Below are 18,537 nucleotides of genomic sequence, written 5' to 3' on the forward strand. Positions count from 1 at the left end.
CGGGGCCACGGTGAGGTAATTTGTTGGGTTTGCTGCAGCCGCTGACATTTGATGCCGATGAAAATGACAGATTTAAGAGGAATGGACTCAATTATGAATGTGTTAGGTAAATGTTTGAGTTTTGCCGAGTGCATCTTTAGATAATGGTCCCTCTATCCAGCTTGTGGAGTTCAGACTCACTGGTGCGCAGGGCGGAGGGCGTCACTTCGATCTCGCTGGCCGCCTGGTACGGCTGGAAGGCCGAGGCTCCGCTGCCGGCGCTGAGGTCGGCCGCGAACAGGTCGGGGCTCTGGGTCCCTGTGGAGCTGGCGCTGGTGCCGTCACCTCCATGATGAGGCTCCTGCTCGTCGTACACAGCGATCAACTGCAGGAGGAAGGGAGAAGAGGGGGGGGGGGGGGGGGGGGGAGAGAAGTGACATGAAACTTTATGTTTTCAAGAGGCTGAATCGCTGTATCACAGAAACAAGAATAAAGGGAAGCAGATTGAACTCATATATTATGTTTTTTCTTTGTATTGGAATAAAACGCTTAAAAATTGAAACATATGTTAGAATAATGTAGAATAATGAGACAATTTAAATCACAAAGATAAAGAGAGGAGTAAAACCAGGAACAAAAGATCGGAAGAAATAAGAGGGAACAGCTGAAGGTTAAATGAGGGTTTGTTAAACTGCATTCCAGACAAAAGGCAAGAGAGACTTACAATTCTCTTTAAAATCCCTTAAAAAAATTAAGTGATGAATCACCATCGATGTGAATCTTCGAACATACAAACACTTTGAGTCTTGATACTGTGACCTTTGACCACCAAACTCAAATCAGTAAATCTCTGAGTCTAAGTGAAGATTTGTACCTAGTTTTAAAGGTTTATCTCCAGTTTCTATTTACATAATACATTCACGAGGCAAAGAGGGTTCTTCAAGGTCAACGTGACCTTGACCATAAACCTTGGACCCACAACAATCGAATCAATTCATCTGTGAGAACAAGTGAACATTTGTCAGACCAACAAAAAGTATTTTTAAGGGTCACAGTGACCTTGAACTTTGACCTTTGACAGCCAAAATCCATTTATGTCATCCTTTAGTCAAACTTAACTGAAGACGTTCTTGAGAAATCCTGTACGTTTGAACAAGCAAAAATTAAATCAAGCATAAAAAGCAACTTAATAAAGAACTGGATCAATAACAACACAACATGTGACTCAGTGAACACATCAGCACCCACAGACCAGGACTGGTGGTCCAACCTGCTCCAGTCACTGATAATCACTGGGAGTTAATTAAATCCTGGTGCACAACACATGGTCGCCTGCTCCAGCTCTAACACACAGGACCACACATCGTGCAGGAGAACACAGAGTGGGTTCAGAGCCCGAGGTGCTCATTACGTCCAATCAGATCCCCTCTTCACTCCAGGTGTCCCCTCGCTAGAGATCTGGAGCTGAAAGCTCTTCTCCCTCAGAGATCTGATTAAATCCAGCCTCTGCCGACTCCCTTTATTAGATTATAGATGAGATTCGTGTTGTCCCTCTGTGCCCCCCCCCCCCCCCCCCCCCCCCCAGGGCCTGAGAGTGTGTTCAGCTGGTTCCAGTCAGCCGAGGAGAAAGAGAAGAGCCCGTTCAGCATTTTGCCAAATTCAGAGGATGTGATCCAACTGTCCCCCATGGCCCCATGGTGAGATCTGATGTGGAGGCTCCACTGCAGTGAGATGAGATCCACCCCCCCCCCTCCCTCCCTCCACCCTGACCCACTGCATCTCATCCACATTAAAAGCTGATGGAGATGCTGTGCAGCTTGAACATCTTCAGGATGTCCCTGCTCTTCATCTGGCTTTGTTTGCTCCGTCCTGGCCGAGCTTGTGAAACTCAACAGAAGGTTCATCAATTTCACTTTTCCCCCCAACGCAGATATATTCATCTTGAGAAGAGGCCACATCGGGAAACGCCCGGTTCACTCACAAATCTGAAGATTGAGATGAATCAAAATGGAGGTGGATGGTGAAAGCTCAGCTCAGGACCACAGCTTCTTCTGCAGACTCATAGGAATATGAATCCAAACAACCCATGTGACACTGGGTGTATTTTCTAACGTGCACATTTATATTGTTCTACTTTTACCACTCCAAAGTTATGTGAATGCTTCTTAACAGCTTCTTCAAACTCCTGAAGAAAAGAACTGAACGCAGGAGAGAAGAACACTTTGAGGCCATTTGCTCTCACGAAGCTTCGTTAGACGCAACCTTCACACAAATGGTTGAATAGAAAGAAGTGCATCAGCACACGCACACACACAGTTACATTTAAAGACACCCACACAATCCATTAAAACACACACACACCATTCAAATCCTACCACCCGCTTGCCAGCACATTAAACCTTCATTTCTGTGATACTTAGTCTGAGAGCTGTGGAGTTTTATAGCACACTGGACAGGCTCCCTGGTGAGAGGAACTCTCGAGGGCGCACACAAAAAACACACACACACACAGACATTAACACATTTACAGACCTCAACACTCATTTTTCCCATTAGTCCCTGTACATAAATGTGGCCACATTTACCTCAAATTAGAAGCCACAGCAGCCCGGGGCTAATCTGCTCACACAGTAATGGGGATAATAAAGGGTCAAGGGGCAGATGGGGGGGTTGTTGTGTAGAAAGTGTGTATGTGTGTGTGTAGAGTGTGTGAAAGAAAAGAAGAAGGAAGGTTATGCGAGTGTGTGTGTTTGTGTGCTCAAGTGTGTACAAGTTTAAAGCTGTTTTCAAGATATGAACTCTGGAAAATCTGGTCCAGACATTTTAGTTTCACGCTCATTGACGTCAAACTTTTCACCACAAGCTCTCGAATCTAGTCTCTATGAATCGACATATTTATCTGTATTCTTCAAGTTTTGTTAAAAATGCCATTGACTTGCCCACTGTGGGTTTTCTAGACATTTCCCTGCTGCATGGAATCCGTGAGAAGTTTAACAGAGGGGCTGACAGGTGAGTTCTGCAGAGCAACCGACTCTGCGTTCTCACAGCCCCTCTAGAAAAATATCAGGACAATGTGCGGACTTCACCGAATGTCTGAAAAGCAGCGAGACACCTGGGAAATAGACAGATTGTGTGTTTCATGGGTATTTGTGTACATACACTTCCTGTGTGTGACTGTCCTCCTCACTTCCCTCATTAAAGCTCAGCTCAGCCAAGAAACCGCCGAGTCAGCAAAACTCCCCCCTGGCCTCATCCCCGAGGAAGACGACCCCCCCCCCCCCCCCCCCCCCGACCCCAAGTGCGTTCACAGCCCCCCCGGTTATTGTTACAGTGCGTGGTAATCAGGCGGGTTCCAGCCTCGAGATCCTGAGTCAATCAGATTTCACCGCTGCAGAGGGAGCGGCTCTGAAACATCAGAAACATCCCAAAGGACAAAACTCTCATTTCAAACTGTTCCCTATGTTTCTGAGAAGTAACCAAGCTAATCACCAGATCTTCATTTCATTAATGGATGACAGTGAACGTGTTAATCGTGGTGGGCGGAGCCTCGACAGTCGGACACTCCCATTGGACTCCATGTTGTTCCTGTTGGACGTTGTGTTGAGTGAGTTGTTGCCCGCGAGCGATGAAACAACCCCCAGTCAAAGCTAATGGCTGAGTTGTGTTGACAAGCACGGCCCTGACCCCTGCCACAGGAGAACTGCTGCCACCCATCATCATCACACACACACACACACAGACACACACACAGACACACACCAGACACACACACACAGTAAAAGGTGACATCCAATCAGCAGTGTGGCTCCTCAGAGATTTGCACTGAAAAGTGGGTGTTGATTGGTTTGTGAAACTGTGTCAACACCTTCCTGTTTATGATTAGAAACTTCATATCTAACAGTTTATGATGATGACAGCTTTTTTTTATGATTCCAGGTTGTTCATCCGTCCGTCAGTGAATCTCTGAAGAACGAAGAACTGCTCAGTGTGACTCACGACTGAGGTGATGACATTTTGTTGGTGAAAGGTCAAAGGTCAAGGTCAAGGTCACTTATATAGACTCAAACTGAACTGGTCGGCAGAGGTAAACAACCACAGAATGGAAATTCAAGTTAATTAAAATGTATTGACTTAATTTTTTGGGGGATGAATAAATTAACGTCTCAGAAATCAGAAGCTCAAAGTGACCTTATCAAATTAAAAGAAAAACAAGTTCTTAATCAGAGCCTTGATTGAGATAAATGTAGATCAATTAATTGATTAATGATTTAAAGTAGTAATGTGTTAAATCTAAATAATACTTCAAGCATGATATTGACTTATTTAGTTTCTTTTAATCAAAACTTGCTTTGGACACAGGCCAATATACACACATGTTGTGCAGAGTGTGTGTGTGTGTGTGTGTGTGTGTGTGTGTGTCTGTGTGTGATAAATCTCTCCTCACTTCTTATCAACTGTGGTCCACTTTTATGCACATACACACACACACACACAGACACACACAGACACACACACAGACACACACACGCATCCTCTAAACCAAAAGCCAAAAAAGAAACAATAATTGAAAAGTAAATAACGATGGAAAGTGTGAGTCGGTTCACTTTGCAGCAGTCACTTCAGTCACAGCTCATAAATCATCATCATCATAACTCTGGCTAGAACAATACGCTGGCAGCCGGGCCGGCGGGACCAGAGGTCTCTGGAAAGGGGAATTAATCCCTGTAGGTGTGTGTGTGTGTGTGTGTGTGTGTGTGTGTGTGTGTGTGTGTGTGTGTCTGTGTGTGTGTGTTGTCTTTAGCGGCCGTTGCTTGCGCCACATCAGCAGTCGTTCGGTCTTATTTCATTTCATCAGAAATCTCTGAGCTTATAAAGAACGTCCGTCACAAACAAAGACACACAACATAGTTCTGCTCCCGACTCCTCAACACACATCTTTCCAAGCTGCTGCCTCCTCATCCGTCCACAGAGCATTTTGATTTATTCCCTCGTCACATAAAATAACGTCAAGTCATTATAATTTCACGCAGAATTATAGCGCGTCAATAGAGCACATTCTCCCTGGTGTCACTGCGCTCGGTCTGTGTTCGCTCACATGATTTATTGACTATAAACCGTGAATATATATCAATAGAAGTAGACGCACTAAATGAAAGAAGGCAGAAGTGATCACTTGAGTTTTATTTGTCGTACGATGGAAATAACACGAGAGAGAAACCGGAGACACACATGAGTCATGTTTGGTCTTTTGTCTGAATTAATGTGCTGCAAGTAAATGGATTTCATCACCTTTATATTTTGTCAATTAACTAATTAATCAAATATCTGGAATACTAATAATATTCAGTTTACTATCATTTAAGAAAATGTATGTTAAAGAAAACATAATTTAAATGTATGAAATGTTTAAATGACCGTATATAAAAACCAAAGACCTTAAACTTGATGTCTGATTCTATTTCTCTCGTGTTAAAATCAAATGAATTTAACTTTTTTTAATTAATTATATAAATTAAATCACATTTCTAATTTAAAACTCTGGTTCTGATTAGAATTTGTGGAGTTTTCTCCTTCTCCGTGTCGGAGGCCTCGGGCTTGATGAGAACCACAGAGAGAAAAAGAAATGAACTTGATTGAAGTTAGAAACGTTTCTGCTTTTAATTATTTCAGTGGCCTTTCTCCAAAGTTGGTCAAGAACTAAACTTTATAGTTTGTTATATTAATATCTGGTTTCAGAAACCCAGCCTGCTGTTCTGTTCGATGTTCTGTTTCACTGCAAGTCAGTTTAATTTCTATAACACAGTTTCCATTGTTGACTCTAGTGTTTTTCAAACTCTACAACATTTAATATTATAGACTATAAATAAAGATGGACAACAAAACATCTGGATCGCCCCCTGGTGGCAGTCTGCAAAACAGGTCATAGACCCGCCTCCTCCATGTTAGTGGATGAGACATGGACAAAACTGAAAAGTCAAAGAAGATGTTAAATAAATTGTTTATATCGTTTTAGGTCAAGTGTCCATGTTTTTGATAAGTTTGGTTTTGATTATGACGACTGGAAATGATTTGCAGCTGATTTGTATTCAGAGAAGAAGAAGAAATTATTCAGGACACCTTGAATTCATTTCTGTACAAAGGGAGGACATGGACATTCATCGTCCTTCAGTTGTTGATCATATGGACAAAAGCCTTTTTAGGGGAATTATTGGAAACTAACTTGGACTTAATTCTGGAACATAAATTCATAAAGGCAGCTACAGAGATAGATCCCAGACACACAAATTCAACACAAAAGTCCCTTTTCTCAGATAAACCTGCAGACAGAGGAGACACTGCTGCTCTGGACGCTCAATCCTGCAGACTCACACAAAGACCAGAGTCTGTGTCAACGCTGTCAGCAGAACAGAGAGGAAGTAACCACTACACTTTCCCCTGCACAGCTGTGTAATCCAGAACATGTCCCAACTCCCCTCTGAGGTCAAGAGACACGCCGCCTCCGACTTGTCCCTCGGCTGCACGAAGGAGCTGTGGACAAAGTGCGAGGTTTCGACAGAGCGTCAAAACCCTCGGCATCAGTCGACCACGGTCCAAACCCCCCCCCAGTGCAGACAGGCGGTGAGCGCTGGTCCACCGCGGTCGCCTTACCACACTGGTTACGTGACTGGGTTCATTTCAAAACGTCCAGGAAGGGAAACAACACTCTGCACGTCAGGAAAAATACCGTCTGTAGCTTTAGATAACTCTTCTGTGGGCATGTTTGCTTGTGTTTCAGGAGAAGAGATGAACTTCAGGTTACAGTGTTTCTTGGGAATATTAAAACCATATACACAGGATACATCTTTCAGGATATTAATTCTCTGGTGTTCATGAAATCAGGCGATTTGCACCTCGGGGTTGAGACACTGGGGGAATGTGGCTCCCGACGGGATCATTAGGTGAAGCAGGAAATTGGCTGTATATGTATATATATATATATAACTTATTCTCTAAATGTCAAAGAGAGAAGGTGGAGAGTTTGAAAGCTTCAGTTCCACGGTTTCTCCTCGATGAGCGAACGGCCACAGAGAGAGAGGGGGGGGGGGGGGGGGGGTTCCTCCTCTCTCAGACGTCCACGTTGATTTGTTAACCGAGACGTTACATGAGAGTTTTAATCACTGAGTTTTTTTTCACATGTGGCAGCTGGTGAACACGAGGGTGAAGTTGTACAATAACACTTGAGCAACTAACAGTTCACCTACTTTATCAAAAAAAGAAAGAGTCATTTTTATAGACGTGTTGAAATGTTGAGTTTCACATTTTGATGTATTTGGAAATTTCCACAGTTTATTTCGATAACGTTCTTGAGATGATGGACGACTCTTCCAAGAGTGAAGCCAAAACATCTCTGTCTCCCCTGATGACTGTTTGCAATACAGGTCATAACCTCCACCTCCTCCGTGTTAGTGCTTTGGACATGAACCAAACTAAATCAGTTATTTGATGCTCTGGCTCTAAATGACATTAAAATCCATATCCAAGATATTTCAGCTTCATTTTCGTGCAGTGGGAGGAAGAGGGACGTTTCCACTTCCTCCAACTGTCCAGAAACGCCCTCATCTTGTGGATCTGGAGTCAGAGTCTACAGAGTATAGTGATCGGGGGCGGGGGGGTTTCCAGGTGCCGTCATGACACGTTCTTGACCAATCGTGAGTTGGTTTCAGCTGTCAATCATTATCTAAACTGAAACCAGCCCCCAGGTGAGAATCTAGATGGTTTTTACACATGTTGATCAGTTTCCTTGTCATAGTAGTTGTGTTATTTCCTCTGTGCTTATTGATTTACAGCTTTGACTAATCTATCAGCAAGAAATTGATAAACACAGCAAAGCCTCCCCCGTCACTGTGGCTTCCTTTCTGGATTGTGGGAGCATCTTTATATCCATAATTTCCATGTGAAAATTCTCCCCCAGCACAAAGAGAACGTGAGAAATGGATTTCCCAGGTCGTTGTGGGATCAACCCTGACCGGCCTTCACCGAGCCCTGATCCCGACCCCTGAGGGATGAGATGGAACGTGGACTATGAAACTCATAATCAATGTTCAGGAGGATTAAACACAGGAGAAATATCTGGGAGCTACAGCAGCGCCTCCGCTTATAAAAACAATTCTGTCCCAAACTTTTAAATTTTAAATAGAATCAGAACTGACATTCGTGTCACCCGTCTCCTCCCGAGCTTCAGTCTGCGTCCATCACACTAACTCACACATTTAGCCTCATCCGGCCCCATTTCCACGTCCTGACACACCGAGAGATGTAAGAACAGAGAGTTCCTGGTGCAAAACACTGGAGATGTTCTGTCACTTTGTTCACTGGCTGTCTCCACACATCCCTCTGATCCACTCATATCTGCAAGTTACAGAAAGAATGATGCAGAACTTTTCTTATGGGACCTTTGAATGTTTCTGTGAATTTCAATTAAAAACCGTTTTTTGACTGCCAAAATTAAGAAACTCAATTATTGTGAAATGTTTATCTGGAATAACACAAAAGCCGATCTTTATCAACTGTTACAAAATGCATGAAATGGTGAAAAGTTCAAAATGTCTTTGCTTGAGTCCAGAAATAGGACAAAAGTCTCGTTTTCTAAAATAACAACTCGTCCGTGAGCCTTGGTGGAAAAGAGTGAGTCGGAGCAGCAGAAGCCAGAGGGGGGGGGGGGGTTTGGACGGGTGACAGATGTGGCTAAGATTAGCCGAGTCTGGTAGACGAGTAGCGCAACCCAGAACTCCCACAGAGACCGTGATGGGGGGGGGGGGGCGCAGAGGCAGAACCCGCAGTGACCTTGACCTCGATGCGTTTAGTCACAGGAGAAGAAGAAGAACTGGATTGAGCCAAATATAGACGAATGGAGGACACGACATTGACCTGATGTGAGAGCTCAATGTCAAACATCCACCACAAATTCTCACTTTCTTTCACTCGCCAACTTTGTCCCTGAACCACACACACACACACACAGACACACACATAGACACACACACACAACGACTGTGTCCGAGCGAACACATGATTATGTTGTAATCGAGTTGGGGACAATCCATATCACAGGGCTGAACCATTCCACTCAGCATAATGACCCGCTATCCATTTCACTTAAATCCTCACAATAGAAAACATATGGGGGGGGGGGGGGGCTCTGAGTCGAGGCCAAACTGACGAAAATGAAAGCGGCGATCACACGGAGCGGGGGGGGGGGGGGGGGGGGGAGAAGGGATCGAGACTCTGCAGGTGATTCGTTCTCCTGAATGAGACGAGAGCTGAGCTGAGACTCTTATTCCCTGAAAGATGTTTCTCTCATCACGACACTTTACTGCTGGAGGATTTCTCCTGAACTTCGGCTGCTTGTCTGAGACCAGCAGTTCAGAGTTTGAGAAGTCATTAAGAGCTTTTATGCAAATTCACTCTCCAACATTTACCGAATTTCCTGATGTTCCTCATCTTAGATTCTGTTAAAAGACAGAAAACATGTTGAGTTAATGTAATAAATTCATCTCTCTGCTCGGATAAGATTTGAATGTGAAAATTACAACAAAATTAACATAAAACACAAACAGCTACTTAATTAAAAGTATAATTAATAACCTGTTATTTGATATTTATCATATAAATAGTACAACAGCAATTATAAGATTGATTACCTCTATTCTTTTACAATATTTGAATTATTAAAAACATATCCAGGTCTCATTTTCTCTAAAGAACGATCTGTTGAGCTGTTTGCAGACATGAACATATTCAGCGGTTCAAACCTCTAATGTTGAAAAAGAACCGTGTCCGTGACTAATGCTGCATAAATCAATACAACATCACTGGAGCGGCTCCACTGAGGAGCTTTGAAAAGAAACCTGAAATTACCATTTCTCTGTCTTCACCTCACATTTTAGTGTCAGGTTTGAAAAACCTTGTTTCTCGGGTTAGAACCCAAAACCGACTCCGTCACCGCGACACTGAAACTTACGGTGCTCGATATTGGAGCTTTGTTTTTTAAACACACACAGCTGAAGAGTGTCGACAGTCTTTGGGTGAAAAGTGTGTTTAGTCCAAGCTGCAAGAAGCTGATAGATGTGAGTCCAGCACGGAAAAGACTGCAACAAATCCACCAGAGACTCACACAGACACACAGACACACACACACACAGAGAGAGAGAAACCATTTCCTATGGCTAAACACCTGATATTGCACCGTGAAGCCATTTGTGAAACCTGTGTGAGAGGAGATTGTCCTCTGGCTCGATAGGCGGACACGGTTCTACCACCGCCAGGGTCACAGGTTCAATTCCCACTGAGGCTGCCCCAACTGGAAATGAATGCTCTGAAGTTACTCTGACTTATTTGAACCAAACATCCAAAACCAAATTTATTCTACTAAACTGAAGAACTGAAATACTTTAGTCAGTATTTGTATATTTGTATACAATTCACACTAGATTTTAATAAGTAGTCTAATGAAGCCTGTAATGTTAGATCTGATTAGCAGCTGCTACGTTAACCATGTTCAGCTTCAACCCTTCAACACTGAAGACGGCTCCAAATGCTGAGATTGATATTTAAATTGAATCTGTCACCTAAGATAATAAAACTCTTTCAACAGTCAAGTCTTTCATTTGATACCTTGAGATTCTTTGTGTGTTTTGAAATCAAAGCTCCACACAAAGAACGTTGTGTAGTACAGTATGAGTATCTCTGGTTGTTGGGTCCTGGAGGCTGCAGGGGCTGTGCGACCCGGGAATCAGTCTCCATCACTCCGGCTATGAGAGCTGACAACAGACCAGCCAACCAGCCAATCAGCTGCTGGCTACAAGCTGAAAGAAGGCGATGAAGCATATATATATATATATATATATTTATAACTCAGTCCATGATGCTGCCTCCTGTATTAACAAAGGTACAAGAAAACTAAAAACACGGAGCTCAGTAACTTGCTCTTTAAAATGTAATATATCCTCCTATTTAGAAACATTCTCATTAATAAGGCCACAACATTAATATCATCGTTATTATCAATGAACAAATGAAGCCATGGCAGTAAATGTAAAGTTGGAAAACATCAGCTTTTACTTTTGAGTTAGTTTGATAATAGGGACTCTCGTTTCTCAGCTTGATGTTCACCTTTATTTTTGTACTTTGCATTGAGGTGAACAAAACTAAAGAGAGTCAATCTAAAAAAAAGAAAAAGCCATAAAACACTTTATATCTTCAGTCCTACGGAGATAAGATCTAAATACCACGGAGCGATCCTTTAAATAAAAGCCAACTAAAACGTGGTGTGTGTGTGTGTGTGTGCCGGGTGTGGGGGGGGTCGGGGGTGAGGGGGTGGTTAGCTATCTCCTCTAATGAACACCATACATCACATGCTATCAGTGCTAATCACACTTAGGGCTATATTTAGCCATTTAGCTTCAATTACCTGTTTTCACTGGGACTAATCAACACCTAGCAGGCAGCACGGCTCCTGTACATGTGGGTGTGTGGGTGTGTGCACGGCCGTGTGGGTGTGTGCACGGCGGGTGTGTACATCGGTGTATGTTTAATTAAGTAGGACAACCTGCGTATGAACATGAGGACTTAATAGCTTTTGGAAGGAAGCAGCAGCTCTCGGCTGAACTCGGAGCTGCGGAGCCGAGATAAGTCGTCCGGGATGAGACCCGATGCACCGGGATCCCGAAACCCAACTTCTCCACCAGAACACAATCATTACAACTCAGATAACTGTGGGTTTTATTAAAGTTTGCACGGGTTATTTATGTAGAAGCCTGACAAAAATCTAAATTCACATGTTATGGTTAAATTTATGAAATTGGATCAAGTTAACTTTAAAGGCTTTTTAATGTTATCTGGCCGGGACTGTAGATTATATCAGGACTGATGGATTGTTCTGCTTTTCAGGAACAAAACCAGAGATTGTTTTATCTCAAATAATATCTTGGAGTTAATCTTTCCCCTTCAGCTGCCACATACGTGTTTCAGTCCGTGTGTTATCAATGTTCATGGGTTGTTTTCTGTTTTGCATTTGTGTGAAATTGTTCTGAGAATTAAATTTCAAGCATTTAAACTCCCTTCAGATCTCAGCCAGACGAAGACAAACAAAACTAGTTCTCATGAAACAACTCGTCCCTTTTTAAACCGTCACAGAGTCGGGATCCGTCTCATAAATCATCATTACCCAGAAGCCCTTCCTCTGACCCACAACAAAGCACAAACTGTACAGACCAGTGCTGCACAAACATGGCCCCTAAATAACACGACCCTCGTTATGTACTGTACGATACTGGAGGACACGGCTCCTGTTTCCACGCTGTGTCTGATTCAGGAGAAAAAACAAAAAGGTTTTTCCATCAAACCTCCAGAGTTTAACTGAGGAAACAGCAAATTCACTGGACGCGTGATGACTGTGCTACAACTGAAAGATGGAGAAGAGAAGAGAAGAAGAATTACTGCTCTGCAGCTGAATGTCTCCAACAACCAGTACATTACATTTATTCCCCTGACTTGTATGAGAACCACTGACATCTAATCAATTTATGATCCAAGTGACAAAAGATAAATATTTGACAAAACTCCCTAAAAGGCAGAACTCAGATATCACATTAAAGAGGTCAAAACATGTGAGGCCACCGTGACCTTGACCTTTGACCTTTAAAAGGCCCAAATATGATCAGTTCATCCGTGAGTCCAGGTTAGTATTTGAAACAAATCTGACAGGATTCTGTCGTGAATCTTTTTCAAATGACACGTTCATAAGGCAAAGAGGAGTTTGGGAAAGTCAAAGTGACCTTGACCTTTGTCACCTTGAGTTCCAGTGATTCTTGAACATGTAAGGTAAATCCAAGATGGATGTTATCGATGTTCAAACATATTAACATGAGGTCACTGTGACCTTCAACCTACGAATCCAAGTGGAAGTCTGGTGTTCGTAAGGTCACAGTGACCTTGACCTTTGAACACCAACATCTAATGAGTTCAGCAGAATGTCTTTGACCTAATTTTGAAGAAATTCTTCATCATCACCTTCACATCACTGAGGAAACTGCACATTCACCAGAAACACGACTGAAATCTGGAGAGAAAGAAAGAACAGAAAGTCGAGTGGATGAAAGAAAGTGTGAAGACTGAAGGCAGAGACGAGCTGAAGTAATAAAAGAACTTTTTTTTTTTTTTAAAGGATAAAGAGATGATGGGTTTCTGAAGAATCATGGGGGGGGGGGGTGAAAGGGAGAAAAGGAAGAGGCCACTTCTCAGAAAGACAGACTTGGCGGAGGAGAGCGAGTTCTCAGGACGGAGGTGATGGAGCTTTAAACTGTTTCTTCACAGAGTCGGGCTGAGTGTCTCAGAACACAGCGAACTGGACAGCCCCCCCCCCCCGCGCTGTCGGGAATTATTCTGTCACTCCCTTGGCTGGGACAAGTGGTGCTGTGGGAAGTGTGAGTTCAAATCTTCCTGTGTGTGTTTGTGTGTGTGTGTGTGTGTGTGTGTGTGTGTGTGTGTGTGTGTGTGTGTGTGTGGTAAGGCAGCTGGCAAGGCTCAAGCTGGCTCGTGCACGGGGCAGTTTCTGTTACACAATCAAACGGCCGTCAGCCCAGAGGAAACCGCTATTTTCCCGCAATAAATCAGCTGATTTAAAGAAGGTGGGAAGTGAGGGGGAGGCAGGAGTTGAGAGAGAGAGGGAAGAACTAAGTGAGAGTAATGGATGCAGTCTGTATTTATAACCGTCAGGGTATCTACTCTTAAACAATGATAGCACTTGTGTTTAAGTTGTTGTGCGTCCATCAGCTGCAAGTTATTTAACAACACAAACTTGATTTAAACCGGTTGGACAACAATCCAGGGAGATGGACACTAACAGGGCTCCGTCCTCATGTATGACAAAGAGAGGAAGTGAGGGAAGTGCAGAGAGGCTCATAACATGTGCTCATATGAGTCATCACAAATATATCCCACAAGAAACTGATCATAAAATGTCTCAGCCCTTTATATGTTCCTATAAGAAACTAAGAAGGTGAAGCCATATTTATGAAAATGGAGTTTAAAGTGTAACTTGACTTTTTTTAGTTTGTTCCATGTCCCATCTGCTAACACAGAGGAGGTGGGGTTTATAACCTATACTTCAGCCGGCCACCAGGGGGCAATCCAGGTGATATGGCTTTATAAACACAATCAAACATATAGCTGAATTCAAACCCTCTTTTAAAACACCTTCTTGTTGTGAGACTCAAACTCAGAGCTTCTGAAATAAAGCAAATAAAATAAGAAACAGATACTTTCTCACTTTCAGGCCTAAACGTAGATAAATACATAAATATAAATACACCACAACACCCAGAATCCACTCAAAATGGATGAAATCTTTAAAACTTCACCAGCGTGATTGTTTGTGTGAGCAACATTCAACCTTAAGTTCAGCAAATATTTTTTAAAAGACCAAATCAACCACTATCACCTCAGCACATTGCTCTGCCTTCTGAAACCTGCAGGAATACTTTAAGGAGTTTTCACGTGCACACGTCTGGTTGAGGATTTGAGACTGACCCACATACGCTGCCACTCTCCAGCCAGGCGTGGGGGGGGGGGGGGGGGGGGGGGGGTCTCTCCTAAGCCTTGCTGTAATTGAGGGCGGGTGGGGGGGGGGAAGCACCTCGGGAGTGACGGACGCTTAATGAGAAATTATAGTTGTGCTGATGCTCTCACAAAAAACCGGACTCCATTTGATAGTAATTACATCTCATATGGTTTCATTACACCAGCTCCTTACTGGGATTAGGAAATATTATGAGAAGAATACCAGAGGATAAACCCTGCTGGGATTAACACCCATTTGAGACCCCCCCCCCCACCTACACACACACACTGTGATGAATAGATGAGGTTTAGTAATCGAGCACGAGAGGTCGTGCAGATGCAGTAAAAATAGTCTGCGCATGAATCTAAATTATCCTGAATTTCCGGACATGTCAGTTTTTGCTTGAGTCTCATTACAGTGAAACGTTCCGGCCTCTGGAAACCGAGTGTCTCTGAGGTGGTGATCACACCGGATCGGTTCTAACAGTGAATACAGAGAAGAGTTCTAATTGGTTTCCAGGGGTTTTAAAAAGGCCCCATGAAAGGAAAGATACGATTTATCCATTTTAATGTTGTGTTCTTGTGTTATCTGTTTGTTTTCTTTAGTTATGTGTCAACTACATGTCAAGAAAACAAATATATCAACGAGTCGATTATCAAATTTCTAATTCAAACTAAACATATCTTGGAAGCAGTCATATCATCCCTCTTTATATTCAGTCTAAGTATAAGATAGGTAAAGGTAAACTTAAAGAAAGATCTGTTGATAAATGCAAGCATGAAAACAGATTCCAATTTGAATTCCTCAGTATTTATAATTTCCTCTAATTGTTTTAAAATAAAGAAAATGATCTTTCCACTTCACTGTCCTCCTCGGTCTCTGTTTCACTTGGGAACAGTTTCTGTGAAACACTCCTCAAACACTCAGTTTGCATAGTTAACATCCCGGACACTTTCTCATTACGTCAGATATTCCACTTGAGATTAACGGTGGTTCTGCTAAGTCAGAAGTAAGAGCCGGTGGATTTGAGACGCGGCCGCATTAGAGCTGCAACTTGAGTCTTTAATCCAGAGCGAGGCGGAGCAGGCGTCACGGTACTCCCTGTCTGAGTCCAACACACACACACACGTTAGATAGTTCACCACTATACCTCACTCACAATCACACACAGACACACACACACCTCCAACAGCCCATCATCAAATCTCTTCCCCCCCCTCACCCCCTCACCCCCTCCGGCCCCAGGAGATGAGCCCCGGTGCTGAGATCTAATTAAAGGCTCCATAAGCAGAGCTCAAATGAAACTGTCACATCAAAGTCGCTGCTTGGGACAGAATGACACAAATCAATAAGACTGAGAGCTTCGGCAGATCCCCCCCGACCCCCCCGCTGCACCCTGGAGACTCCTGGGTCGACCTGGGCCCGCGTTCAGTCCGGTAATAATTATGACTATTGGTATTTTACCCATAAACTGTCCTGTTGTATAAAAAACAAGCCGAACACCTGCTGGTTTGAGTCGGGCTCAGCTATGACTTGTCTGCTGCTCTGGGAAATATTCCATACAGGAGGAAGTCCAGTGAACGTCTGACACCACTTTCCCATTACCCGTCTGCATAATGTTCCCTGAACCATCATGAATATCAGACCCAGGAGCGAAGCATTAAGACGTCCAGCTCCGAGCTATTCTTTAAAAAAAAAATCCTTTCTTCCCTGTTCTGGTGGAAGTTTTTGAGCCCAGCGACTCCCACAGGGCCCAGTAAAGAGCGGAGTGAAATCTGTTCTGCATGTGAAGCAGGTTTCACTGGGCTCCTGCTGAACGGCTCCAGAAGATTGACATGTGAGTAGAAGAGCTGGAGGATGACTTACCTGCAGAGAGCGAGTTCAGAGGAGGAGGGAACAGGAACAGGAACAGGAACATGAGGAGAGAAGAGAAATGAACCAGGTTAGTTTGATTATCACCTGAAACAGGACAATAAACCAGCAGAGCTACTGGGACAATAATTTTCTGTTTCAATGTTTACTAGTACACATTAGACGTGCTAACACTTTCCCCCTGTTTCTAGTCTCTATGCTAAGCTAAGCTAACTATCTCCTGGATGGAGCTTCATATTTAAAAAAGGTGCAGATCATAGACTTTGGATCAGAAAGACGACAAAACAGCTCCAACATCTGGATCAGCCCCTGGTGGCTGGCTGCAGGATAGGTCATAAACCAGGGCCTACTCCATGTTATTGGATTGGACATGGACCAAACAACTTAGTCTTTTTAAATAAATCTCAATTAAATTGAATTCAGCGTGTGTTGAATTTTCCACATTATTAAAAAACAGACGTAGCAGCCAAGGCAACATAAAGCCAACAATAAAATGCAATGCTGCTTTAAAATCCAACAAATAAAACCCTTCTGAGTTAAAACAATACAAAAGTATTTAAATGTATTTTCTCTGTTTGAGGTTCACTTCTCTGTGAAGCCTTCAAACTCTTACCTCTCCACTGATTGAGAGCTTCAGGGTGTTTGGCTTCTATCGGCCACAATTCATTTCATCGCAGACTGAACTAATCTTCCTCTCGGGCTTCAAACCCAATCATGCAATACACAATGTTAAATCCCACAAACAACAAATGCATTGTTATGCCAGTTTCTTAACAACAACCAGTGTTGTCATTTGCATTGTCTAAATCCTTCAGTTTCTGCCAAGACGCAATTATCTTTTCATTTCCCGTGTGGAAATATGTGAGCTTTTGTTTCAACGTATTATTTTAAAGTTTTACCTTTATTTTACTTTGTGCATCTCATTTGATTTCACCTTGGTCACAAAGCAACACCGGCCTTCATTCAAGTTACATCAGGGGAATTAAGTTTCGCTCAGCGTCCACCTACAAGCCGCCCTCTTGCATTTAAATCTAAACGTGCCCAAACAGCAGATCGTCCACTTAATTCTACATTTTCTTCTTCTTCTTCCAGGAGATCCTATACTTTCCCCATCGTTTAGGGATGATAGAGTACATTATCCCACGCTCTGCAAAACAAAGCTTATCCTGAGAGACATCGATACTTAGCAGCGTGCCAGGGGGAAGAGCGGAGCGCGGCCGGCTAAGCCTGGTGTGTTGTTGGAATAAGCACTTCTGCAGAAATCTGACAGCGATACCTTACAGAAAGGCCATTGTCGGAGCGGGAGGAGCAAGGAAACGGGCTAATTTGCAGCGTGAACAAAAGGATGTCTGTGACGGCTCTGCAGTGACACGTTCCTGTTGCATTATGGGATGGAGACGGGATTAGAGTCGAGGCATGTGATCCCTCGTCTCTGACTGTGATCTTTGTTGAGAAGACGCTGCCTCGCGGTTGACAGAAAGATGTTTGAGAGAAAAACAAAATAATGGGAGCCGCAACAGCTTCTCCCTCCCACATGCATCCTTCATCCATCCTGAAGGAATGTGATAAGCAGGAGGCAGCCGGTGGGGAAGTCACCTTCATGAATCCACCGTGGTGTCGACCTGTCGTTTTTTCTGCAGAGGCAGTTCACTGTGGACGTGCTCTTCTGTTCTCGGTTAGTAACGTCATTAAAAAGGACAAACTCTGCAGACGTGTGTCTTCGTGGTCGCTCAGACAAGTTGGTTGTGATTTTCATTTAACCTGTGCATCATCTGGTTCGTGGTTTTATTTAGAAATGTCACCTTTATAGAAACAAAGGCTTTAAATAACCAAAACATCCTGAAGAGTGTTGGTGAATCTCAGGCTGTAGATCTGAGGTAAAGATGATTCATGAATATTAATGAGTACAAGTTTCCACCAGTGGTTCATTCTTAGTTTCAAATGTATCCCTGCTTCTAGTCCCTATAAACAACAACATAGAAGTATATATACGTGACCGGGAACCTCATGGGTTAGTCCCTCTGGAGTGCTGGTGACATTTAAGATGTATTTACTGAGTAAGGAATTTGTCTCTGCACAGTAAATGT

At 43.3% G+C, this 18,537-nt stretch overlaps 1 protein-coding gene across 1 annotated transcript in view; it reads right to left on the reverse strand.

Annotated features, from left to right (window-relative positions):
- The window catches only part of LOC128454798 (partitioning defective 3 homolog), a 163,518-nt gene that overhangs the window by 97,294 nt on the left and 47,687 nt on the right, over positions 1-18,537 (reverse strand). The window contains exon 3 of the mRNA XM_053438343.1: positions 181-364. Coding sequence (XP_053294318.1) covers positions 181-364 — 184 coding nt within the window. The remainder of the gene's footprint in view (positions 1-180; positions 365-18,537) is intronic.

This window comes from Pleuronectes platessa, chromosome 13, assembly GCF_947347685.1.
Source record: "Pleuronectes platessa chromosome 13, fPlePla1.1, whole genome shotgun sequence".
Lineage (NCBI taxonomy): Eukaryota > Metazoa > Chordata > Actinopteri > Pleuronectiformes > Pleuronectidae > Pleuronectes > Pleuronectes platessa.